Raw genomic sequence first — 12,250 nt, 5'->3', positions numbered from 1 at the left:
ATGACTGTAGCTTTATATATGTTTTTTGTATTTTGTAAGACAGTTACCCCCTTGCCTTTCTTCTTTTTCAAAAGTATAAGTTTATTAATCCTGAATAGGAATTTTGGAATTAGCCTGTCCAGTACATGAAAATTTCCATGTGAATTTGGACTGGAAGTACATGGAATTTTGTGCATTAATTTGTTGGAGAATTTGTATCTTTTCATTATTGAATCTGCCTCTCTTTGAGCATATTTCTCTGTAAGCGATCTTCCACATTTTTGCTTATATCCAGCTGCATTATACTTTTTGTTCCTCTAACAAATTTGATCTCATTTTCATTTACCTTTCCTATATTAGTAACCCAGTATATAGGAAAGTCTTTAATTTTTTGGCAACTTTTTATTTTGGTATAACTTCAAACTGACAGAAAAGTTGAAAGAATAGTATAAGTACCTCCTTTATAACCTCTACCCACCTGTGTTTCCTTTTAAAATACTTCAGTGGTTTCCTTTTCCAATATTTTTTCTTAAATTTTTTAATTTTTATTTATTTATTGTTTTTAATATGAAATTTATTGTCAACTTGGTTTCCATACAACACCCAGTGCTCATCCCAACAGGTGCCCTCCTCAATGCCCATCACCCACTTTCCCCTCCCTCCTAACTCCCATCAACCCTCAGTTTATTCTCAGTTTGTAAGAGTCTCTTATGGTTTGGCTCCCTCCCTCTCTAACTTTTTTTCCCCTCCCCTCCCCCATGATCTTCTGTTAAGTTTCTCAGGATCCACATAAGAGTGAAAACATATGGTATCTGTCTTTGTATGACTTATTTCACTTGCATAACACTCTCCAGTTCCATCCACGTTGCTACAAAAGACCATTCTTTCTCATTGCCATGTAGTATTTTCATTTCATTCTTTCTCATTGCCATGTAGTATTCCATTGTATATATAAACCACAATTTCTTTATCCATTCATCAGTTGATGGACATTTAGGTTCTTTCCATAATTTGGCTATTGTTGAAAGTGCTGCTATAAACATTGGGGTACAAGTGCCCCTATGCATCAGCACTCCTGTATCCCTTGGATAAATTCCTAGCAGTGTTATTGCTGGGTCATAGGGTAGATCTATTTTTAATTTCTTGAAGTACCTCCACACTGTTTTCCAGAGCAGCTGCACCAGTTAGCATTCCCACCAACAGTGCAAGAGGGTTCCCATTTTTCCACATCCTCGCCAGCGTCTATAGTCTCCTGATTTGTTCATTTGAGCCACTCTGACTGGCGTGAGGTGGTATCTGAGTGTGGTTTTGATTTGTATTTCCCTGATGAGGAGTGACATTGAGCATCTTTTCGTGTGCCTGTTGGCCATCTGGATATCTTCTTTTTTTCCTCTCCTATAAGACTTTATTTTTTTTTAATATATGAAATTTATTGTCAAATTGGTTTCCATAAAACACCCAGTGCTCATCCCAAAAGGTGCCCTCCTCAATACCCATCACCCACCCTCCCCTTGGATATCTTCTTTAGAGAAGTGTCTATTCATGTTTTCTGCCCATTTCTTCACTGGGTTATTAGTTTTTCGGGTGTGGGGTTTGGTGAGTTCTGTATAGATTTTGGATACTAGCCCTTTGTCTGATATGTCATTTGCAAATATCTTTTCCCATTCCATTGGTTGCCTTTTAGTTTTGTTGATTGTTTCCTTTGCAGTGCAGAAGCTTTTTATCTTCATGACGTCCCAATAGTTCATTTTTGCTTTTAATTCCCTTGCCTTTGGAGATGTGTCAAGTAGGAAATTGCTGCAGCTGAGGTCAGAGAGGTTTTTTTTTTTCCTGCTTTCTCCTCTAGGTTTTGATGGTTTCCTGTCTCACATTCAGGTCCTTTATCCATTTTGAGTTTATTTTTGTGAATGGTTGTAAAAAACTGGTCTAGTTTCATTCTTCTGCATGTTTCTGTCCGGTTCTCTCAACACCATTTGTTAAAGAGACTGTCTTTTTTCCGTTGGATACTCTTTCCTGCTTTGTCAAAGATTAGTTGGCCATACATTAGTTGGCCATGCAACTGCATTTCTGGAGTCTCTATTCTATTCCGTTGGTCTATGTGTCTGTTTTTGTGCCAATACCATACTGTCTTGATGATTACAGCTTTGTAGTAGAGACTGAAGTCTGGGATTGTGATGCCTCCTGCTTTGGTCTTCTTCTTCAATATTACTTTGGCTATTCAGGGTCTTCTGTGATTCCATACAAATTTTAGGATTGCTTGTTCTAGCTTTGAGAAGAATGCTGGTGCAATTTTGATTTGGATTGCATTGAATGTGTAGATGGCTTTGGGTAGTATTGACATTTTAACAATATTTATTCTTCCAATCAATGAGCACTGAATGGTTTTCCATTTCTTTGTATCTTCTTCAGTTTCCTTCAAAGGCTTTCTATAGTTTTCAGCATACAGATCTTTTACATCTTTGGTTAGGTTTATTCCTAGGTATTTTATGATTCTTGGTGAAGTTGTGAATGGGATCAATTTCTTTATTTGTCTTTCTGTTGCTTCATTAAGAATGCAACTGATTTCTGTACATTGATTTTGTTTCCTGCGACTTTGCTCAATTCATGTATCAGTTCTAGCAGACTTTTGGTGGAGTCTATTGGGTTTTCCATGTATAATATCATGTCATCTGCAAAAAATGAAAGCCTGACTTCATTTTTGCCAATTTTGATGCCTTTGGTTTCATTTTGTTGTCTGATTGCTGATGCTAGAACTTCCAACACTGTGTTAAACAACAGTGGTGAGAGTGGATATCCCTGTTGTGTTCCTGATCTCAGGGGGAAAGCTCTCAGTTTTTCCCCATTGAGGATGATATTAGCTGTGGGCTTTTCATAAATGGCTTTTATGATGTTTAAATATATTCCTTCTCTCCCGACTTTCTTGACAGTTTTTATTAACAAAGGATGCTGAATTTGGTCAAATGCTTTTTCTGCATCTATTGACAGGATCATATGGTTCTTTTCTTTTCTTTTATTAATATGATGTATCACATTGATTGATTTGCAAATGTTGAAAAAGCTCTGCAGCCCAGGAATGAATCCCACTTGATCGTGGTGAATAATTATTTTTATATGCTGTTGAATTTGATTTGCTAGTATCTTATTGAGAATTTTTCCATCCATATTCATCAGGGATATTGGCCTGTAATTCTCTTTTTTTGCTGGATCTCTGTCTGGTTTAGGAATCAAAGTAATGCTGGCTTCATACAATGAGTCTGGAAGTTTTCCTTCCCTATCTATTTTCTGGAACAGCTTGAGAAGGATAGGTATTATCTCTGCTTTAAATGTCTGGTAGAATTCCCCAGGGAAGCCATCTGGTCCTGGACTCTTATTTGTTGAGAGATTTTTGATAACTGATTCAATTTCTTTGCTGGTTATGGGTCTGTTCAAATTTTCTATTTCTTCCCATTTGAGTTTTGGAGGTGTGTGGGAGCTTAGGAATTTGTCCATTTCTTCCAGGTTGTCCAGTTTGTTGGCATATAATTTTTCATAGTATTCCCTGATAATTGCTTGCATTTCTGAGGGATTGGTTGTAATAATTCCATTTTCATTCATGATTTTATCTATTTGGGTCCTCTCCCTTTTCTTTTTGAGAATTCTGGCTAGGGGGTTTTCAATTTTGTTTATTTTTTAAAAAAAACCAACTCTTGGTTTCATTGATCTGCTCTACAGTTTTTTTAGATTCTATATTGTTTATTTCTGCTCTGATCTTTATTTATCTTCTTCTGCTGGGTTTGGGGTGTCTTTGCTGTTCTGCTTCTATTTCCTTTAGGTGTGCTGTTAGATTTTGTATTTGGGATTTTTCTTGTTTCTTGAGGTAGGCCTGGATTGCAATGTATTTTACTCTCAGGATTGCCTTCACTGCATCCCAAAGCATTTGGATTGTTGTATTTTCATTTTCATTTATTTCCATATGTTTTTTAATTTCTTCTCTAATTGCCTGGTTGATCCATTCATTCTTTAGTAGGGTGTTCTTTAGCCTCCATGCTTTTGGAGGTTTTCCAGAGTTTTTCCTGTGGTTGATTTCAAGTTTCATAGCATTGTGGTCCGAAGGTGTGCATGGTATGATCTGAATTCTTTTATACTTATAAAGGCTGTTTTGTGACCCGTATGTGATCTATCTTGGAGAATGTTCCATGTGCTCTCGAGAAGAAAGTATATTGTTACTTTGAGATGCACAGTTCTAAATATATCTGTCAAGTCCATCTGATATCGTTCAGGGCCCTTGTTTCTTTATTGATCCTGTGTCTAGATGATCTATCTATTAGTGTAAGTGGAGTATTAAAGTCCCCTTCAATTACCACATTCTTACCGATAAGGTCGCTTATGTTTGTGATTAATTGTTTTATATATTTGGGGGCTCCTGTATTTGGCGCATAGACGTTTATAATTGTTAGCTCTTCCTGATGGATAGACCCTGTGATTATTATATAATGCCCTTCTTCATCTCTTGTTACAGCCTTTAATTTATTTATTTATTTTTTTTTGTTTTTTTGGTGAAAAGCGTTACAGCCTTTAATTTAAAGTCTAGTTTGTCTGATATAAGTATGGCTCCTCCAGCTTTCTTTTGACTTCCAGTGGCATGATAAATAGTTCTCCATCCCTCACTTTCAATCTGAAGGTGTCCTCAGGTCTAAAATGAGTCTCTTGTAGACAGCAAATAGATGGGTCTTGTTTCTTTATCCATTCTGATACCCTATGTCTTTTGATTGGAAGATTTAGTCCATTTACATTACATTCAGTGTTATTATTGAAAGATATGGGTTTAGAGTCATTGTGATGTCTGTAGGTTCCATGCTTGTAGTGATATCTCTGGTACATTGTGGTTGTTGCATCATTTTACTCACAGAATCCCCCTTAGGATCTCTTGTAGGGCTGGTTTAGTGGTGATGAATTCCTTCAGTTTTTGTTTGTTTGGGAAGACCTTTATCTCTCCTTCTATTCTGAATGACAGACTTGCTGGATAAAGGACTCTCAGCTGCATGTTTTTTCTGTTCATCATCACATTGAAGATTTCCTGCCATTCCTTTCTGGCCTGCCAAGTTTCAGTAGATCGGTCTGCCACTAGTCTTATGGGTCTCCCTTTGTAGGTTAGAGCCGGTTTATCCCCAGCTGCTTTCAGAATTTTCTCTTTATCTTTGTATTTTGCCAGTTTCACTATGATATGTCATGCAGAAGATCGATTCAAGCTATGCCTCAAGGGAGTTCTCTGTGCCTATTGGATTTCAATGCCTTTTCCTTCCCCAGATCAAGGAAGTTCTCAGCTATGATTTGTTCAAGTACATCTTCAGCCCCTTTCTCTCTCTCTCTTCCTCTTCTGGAATTCCTATTATACGGATATTGTTCCATTTGATTGCATCACTTAGTTCTCTGAATCTCCCCTCATACTCCTGAATCTTTTTTATCTCTCTTTTTGTCAGCTTCCTCTTTTTCCATAATTTTATCTTCTAATTTAACTATTCTCTCTGCCTCTTCAGTCCATGCTGTGGTTGCCTCCATTTAATTTTGCACCTCATTTATAGCAATTTTTAGCTTCTCATGACTATTCCTTAGTCCCTTGATCTCTGTAGCAATAGATTCTCTGCTGTCCTCTATGCTTTTTTCAAGCCCAGCGATTAATTTTATGACTATTATTCTAAATTCTTGTTCCATTGTATTGCTTAAATCGTTTTTGATCAATTAGTTAGCTGTGGCTACTTCCTCTAGTTTCTTTTGAGGAGAATTCTTCCATTTGTCATTTTGGGTAGTCCCTGGGGTGGCTCCAAACTGCAGGTCACCTCCCCTGTGCTGTCCTGAGAAACTTGTGTTGGTGGGCAGGGCTGCAGTCAGACCCCATATCTGGCCCCAGCCCACCTCTGGGGCCACAATCAGACTGGTGTGTACCTTATCTTCCCCTCTCCCAGGGGCAGGACTCACTGTGGAGTGGTGTGGCCTCTGTCTGGGCTATTTGCACACTGCCAGGCTTGTGGTGCTGCTTTGATGGGATCTGGCGTATTAGCCGGGGTGGATCCACAAGGTGCACAGGGGCAGGAGGGGCAGGCTTAGCTTACTTTTCCATAGGTGGCCCCCTGTGGGAGAAGCCCTGCAGCACCAGGAGGGAGGCAGACCTGTCGGAGCGATGGGTCCACAGAAGCACAGTGTTGGGCATTTGCACGGTGCCAGCAAGTTTGGTGACAGGAACTGGTTCCCTTTGGAATTTTGGCTGGGGGATGGGAGAGGGATATAGCGCTTGCCAGCACCTTTGTTCCCTGCCGAGCTGAGCTCTGTCTTCCGAGGCTCAACAACTCTCCCTCCCCGTGTCCTCTCGCTCTCCCGCTCTCCGAGCGAGCTGCTGACTTTTAACATTCCACATGTTAAGTCCTGCTGGCTGTCAGAACTCACAGATTCCGGTCCCTCTGCTTTTGCAAGCCAGACTTGGCTCTGCCTTGCTGGGGTGGGGGGGGGGGCTGCCCCTCCACCTCCCGGCTCCCTCCCGCCAGTCCCTGTAGCACGCACCACCTCTCCACCCTTCTTACCCTCTTCCGTGGGCCTCTCGTCTACGCTTGGCTCCATAGAGTCTGTTCTGCTAGTCTTCCGGCAGTTTTCTGGGTTATTTAGGCAGATGTGGGTGGAATCTAAGGGATCAGCAGGACGAGGTGGCCCAGCGTCCTCCTATGCCACCATCTTCTCTCCTCTCCTCCTTTTCCAAATTTAGAACTCTGATATGTTTTGAGTTTATCTTGGAGACTGGTGACAATATGCTTATGGACCCAATATTGTCTTTTTTTCCAAATGGCTACCTAGTTGTCCAAACACCATTTATTTTAAAAGTCATTATTTCCCCAGTGTATAACTATCAGTTTATTAGATACCAAGTTCCTATATTTAGGTGTATTTTTGGACATTTTATATGCATGTGTTGTTTTATCTGCTCTGCCTATCCCAACGTCACTGTTTTAATTCTAGAGATTGTATAGGATGTTTTCTATCTGAGAGGCTCGTGTTCCTCTCATTGCTCTTGCTTGTTTCTTGGTAGAAAACTTTTTGAAGGAATTTTTCTGACTATTGATTGTTTTTAAGTTTTCCTCAATAAATAATTATCTCTTTTTGTAAAATAATACATTAAATAATCTGAAAGAATGCTTTCCCCTAGAACTGCAGTATGCAAACACCGTGATGCGCTTTGATTATGTGTGGCTTCGAGACCACTGCCGCTCAGCATCTTGCTACAACTCCAAGACCCACCAGCGCAGCCTGGACACTGCCAGTGTAGATTTATGCATCAAGCCAAAGACCATTCGTCTGGATGAGACCACACTCTTTTTCACTTGTGAGTAGACAACAGACTTTGCCTTCATTGGAGTATTCTTCTAAGGAACAATTATTTTGCAAAAACTGGTTTGCCTCATTCCAAAACAGAGAATTCTATTTTTTTATTGATGTATAATTAACATAAAATATCTTTTTAGTTTCAGGTGTATAACATTGATTTGACAATTCTGTACATTACTCAGTGCTCACCATACATGTAATCACCATCCAAGACCATACAACGTTATTACCGTATTATTGACTGTATATTCCCTACGCCATACCTTTCATCTCTGTGGCTTGTTGACTTTATAACTGAAGTTTGTACCTCTTAATCCCCTTCACCTACTTTGCCCCTCCTCCTCCCCCTTGGCAGCCACCAGTTTGTATTTGCTATCTTGTATTTGAGAAACTGGTTTTTTGTTTGTTTGTTTTGTTTTTTAGATTCCACATATAAGTGAAATTATATGGTATTTGTCTTTTTCTGTCTGACTTATTCCACTTAACAAATACCTTCTGGGTCCATCCATGTTGTTGCAAATGGCAAGATCTCATTTTTTATGGCTGAATAACATTCTATTGTGTGTATATATATCTCATCTTCTTTATCCATTCATCTATCAGTGGTCACTTGGGCTGCCTCCCTATCTTGGCTATTGTAAATAATGCTGCAGCAAATATAGGGGTGCATGTATCTTTTCAAATTAGTGTTTTCTTTGAGTAAATACCCAACAGTGGAATTATTAGATGGGATGGTATTTCTATTTTTAATTTTTTGAGGAACCACAAAGCTGTTTTCCACAGTGGCTGCATCAATTTACATTCCTGCCAACACTGCATAAGTGATCCCTTTTCTCCACATCTTCGACAACACTTGTTATTTCTTATCTTTTTCATGCTAGCCATTCTGACATGTGTAGGTGATATCTCATTGTGGTTTTCATTTGCATTTCCTTGATGATGAGAGATTTTGAGCATCTTTTCATGGGTCTTTTGACCATCTGGATGTCTTCTTGGAAAAATGTTTATTCAGGTTCTCTGTTTTAATCAGATTATTTGCTTTTTGATGTTGAATTTTGTTAGTTCTTAATATATTTTGGATATTAACCCCTTATAGGACATATCATTTGCAAATATCTTCTATTCACCAGATTGCCTTTTTGTTTTGATGATGGTTTCCTTTGCTGTGCAGAAGCTTTTTATTTTTATGTAGTCCCAATAGTTTACTTTTGCTTTTACTTCCTTTGCCTTGGGAGACATATCTAGAAGAAGGTTGCTATGGCCGATGACAAAGAAGTTACTCCCTCTGTTCTCTTCTAGGATTTTTATGGTTTCAGGTCTTACATTTAGGTCTTTAACCCATCCTGAGCTTGGTGTGTGTGTGTGTGTGTGTGTGTGTGTGTATGGTGTAAGAAAGTGGTCCAGTTTCATTTTTTTGCACGTTGCTCTCCAATTTTCCCAACATCATTTGTTAAAGAAACTGTCTTTTTCCCATTGCATATTCTTGCCTCCTTTGTTGAAGATTAATTAACCATATATTCATGAGCTTATTTCTGGGCTCTCTATTGTGTTCCATTGATCTAAATGTCTATTTTGTGCCAGTACCACACTGTTTTGATTATTACAACTTTGTAGTATATCTTGAAATCTGGGATTGTGATACCTCCAGTTTTGCTCTTCTTTCTCAGGATTACTTTGGCTATTCAGGGTCTTTTGTGGTTTCATACAAACTTTAGGATTATTTGTTCTAGTTCTGTGAAAAATACTGTTGGTATTTTGATAGGGATTATATTGAATCTGTGGATTGGTTTGGGTAGTATCGACATGTTAACAATATTAATTCTTCCAATCCATGAGTATTGGATTACTTTCCGGTTTTTGTTGTTCAATTTCTTTCATTCATGTCTCATACTTTTCACAGTATAGGCCTTTCATCTCATTGGATAAATTGATTCCTAAGTATTTCATTCTTTTCAGTTCAATTGTAAATGGGATTGTTTTCTTAACTTTTCTTTCTGCTACTTTATTATTAATGTATAGATACACAATAGATTTCTGTATATTAATTTTGTATCCTGCAACTACTGAATTTATTTACTGAATAAAAGCATTTCTTTGCAACTTCCTGTGAATCTATATTATTTCAAAATAAAAAGTGAAAAGAAAAAAGCTTTGGAGGAAACAATATTTACAATCAATACTTTTGACTACTGATTTCTCTATAGTAAAAAAAAAACAAAAAACCCATGCCATAGAAAGGTTTATTTCTATGCAAAACATTTGCAACATGCATTACAGAGACTGAAAACCTATTAATGTATAAGGTATTTTATTGCCAGTTTGTAAATAAAAGCACTAGTATTTCAATAGAAAAATGTGAGAAAGAAGTGAACAGGCAGATCGTTAAAGCATGAGTCAGCAAATATTCTGTAAAAGGCCAGATAGTAAAAACTTTTAGGTTTTGCTAGCTGTACAGTCTCTGTCACAACTGTTCAGCTATTCAATTCTTCAGTAGTAGGGTGAAAGCAGACATACTCAATATGTAACCAAGTGAGTATCATGTGTTCCAAAACAGGTGTGATAAAGACAACTGCCAGGCAGATTTGGCCTGTGGGCCATAGTTTAGTAACCCTTGCATTTAAAAAATATGTCTATACAGATGGCTAACAGACACATGAAAAGATGCTGAGCATCACTCATCATCAGGGAGATGCAAATCAAGACTACAATGAGATACCACCTCACACCTGTCAGAATGGCTAAAATCAACAACACAAGAAACAACAGGTACTGGCGAGGATGTGGAGAAAGGGGAACCTTCTTACACTGTTGGTGGGAATGCAAACCGGTGCAGCCACTCTGGAAAACAGTATGGAGGTTCCTCAAAAAAATTAAAAATAGAACTATCCTATGACCCAGCATTTGCACTTAGGAATTTACCCAAAGGACACAAAAATACTGACTTGAAGGGACACATGCATCCCAATGTTTACAGCAGCACTATCAACAATAGCCAAATTATGGAAAGACCTCAAATGCCCATTGACTGATGAATGGATAAAGAAGATGTGTACACACACACACATACTGGAATATTACTCAGCCATCAGAAAGAATGAAATCTTGCCATTTGCAATGATACAGATGGAGCTAGAGAGTATTATGCTAAATGAAATAAGTAGACAGAGAAAGACAAATACCATATGATTTCACTCATATGTGAAAATTAAGAAACAAAATAAATAAGCAAAGGGAAAAAGAGAGAGAAAAACAAACCAAGAGCTAGATTGTTAACTATAGACAACAAACTGAGGGTTGCTGGAGGGGAGGTGGATGAGGGGATAGGTTAAATGGGTAATGGACATTAAGGAGAGCACTTATTGCAATGAGCACTGGGTGTTGTATGTAAGTGATGGATCACTAAATTCTACTCCTGAAACCAATATTACATTATATGTTAATTAACTGGAATTTAAATAAAAACTTGAAATAAAGTAATAATAATTTAAAAATAAAAATAAAAGATGTATGTCTAGCAAATATAAATGTCTAACAAATGTTCTTATTAGCCTTATTAGTAAATGAATAAATTAAAATTATTACAATAAGAGCTTTACCTACCAAATTGGAAAAACTATCTTTAAAAAATAAGCATACTCTATTTTGATAGGTACATATATATTGCTGTAGAGAATGAAAATTGGTATACTTTTTAAAAATACTGTGGGAACATTTTTTAAATATTTATTTTGAGAGAGAAAGAGCAGGAGCAGGGCAGGGGCAGAGAGAGACGGAGAGAGAGAGAGAATCACAAGCAGGCACCACACTGTCAGTGCAGGGCCCAATGCAGGGCTTAATCTCACAAACTGTAAGATCATAACCTGAGCCAAAATAAAGAGTTGGACGCTTAACTGACTAAGCCACCCAGGCACTCTGAAATTGGTAGACTTTCTAATAAAGTAACTTAAATGCATCAAGACTCGTAAAAGTTTAGATCTTCAGATTTAACAATTCCACCTTCTGTGTTCCTATTTTAAGAAAATTATCAGAATTATAAACAAGGATGTCACTATTAAATAATAAGGAAATGAAAGAAAAAAAACCCTACATGCTCCAGAGAAAATTGGTTAGGTAAATCTTGGTAGTCTATATTCTGCACATTATAAGAATTTTTATGAAGATTTCATTTTTTAAGTTTTATTTTTATCCCAGTTAGTTCACATAAAAGTGTAATATTAGTTTATGGTGTAGAATTTAGTGACACAGCGCTACCATAAAACACCCGGTGCTCATCACAAGTGCCCTCTTAATCCCCATGACCTATTTCACCCATCCCTCCACCCACCTCCCTTCTGGGAACCATCAGTTTCTTCTCTATAGTTAAGAGTCTATGAATTTATGAAACAATCATAGGATGAAGATTTAAAATTTTTAAAATGTTTATTCATTTATTTTGTGAGAAAGAGAGAGCACAAGCAAAGGAGGGGAAGAGAGAGAGAATCCCAAATAGTCTGCACACTGCCAGCACAGAGTCTGTCGTGGGATCGATCCCATTAGCATGAATGAGATCATGTCCTGAGCCGAAATCAAGAGCTGGATGCTCAACTGACTGAGCTACCCAGGTGCCCCAAAGATTTAAATTTTTATTGATAAAATCACTCTTAAAATATTAAGTTACAAAGGCAGGGTACATGGGAAAAAAGTGGAAGGAATGATGCCAGGCTGTTAACAGTGGTTTCATCTGCATGTTAGAATGGTAAATATAGGTAATTTTTAAAATCTTTCTCATATGTTTTATGCTTTACAAATTCTTTATGATACTTTTATTGTCATGAGGTGGGAAGCCAAACAGAGAGAAACAGAGACAGAGAAAGAGAAGTAAAAAGAAGTAAGAGAAAAGATAAGATGCCAGCAAAGCCTTTTACTCCCCTTGCTATACCCT

General features: G+C 37.7%; 1 protein-coding gene across 5 annotated transcripts in view; it reads left to right on the top strand.

The window, feature by feature from the left end:
• Window positions 1-12,250, top strand: part of TMLHE (trimethyllysine hydroxylase, epsilon) — a 102,631-nt gene that overhangs the window by 34,899 nt on the left and 55,482 nt on the right. For 4 of the 5 annotated variants that reach the window (XM_040467137.1, XM_040467133.1, XM_040467135.1 and 1 more), the window contains exon 3: window positions 7,151-7,327. The exons of the other annotated variant lie outside the window; for it this stretch is intronic. In XM_040467137.1, coding sequence (XP_040323071.1) covers window positions 7,151-7,327 — 177 coding nt within the window. The remainder of the gene's footprint in view (window positions 1-7,150; window positions 7,328-12,250) is intronic. 5 annotated transcript variants of the gene reach the window in all.

This window comes from Herpailurus yagouaroundi, unplaced genomic scaffold, assembly GCF_014898765.1.
Source record: "Herpailurus yagouaroundi ecotype Mexico unplaced genomic scaffold, PumYag 67209, whole genome shotgun sequence".
Lineage (NCBI taxonomy): Eukaryota > Metazoa > Chordata > Mammalia > Carnivora > Felidae > Herpailurus > Herpailurus yagouaroundi.
The sequence above is the reverse complement of the archived record's forward strand: the minus strand, read 5'-3'. Positions and strand labels throughout refer to the sequence as shown.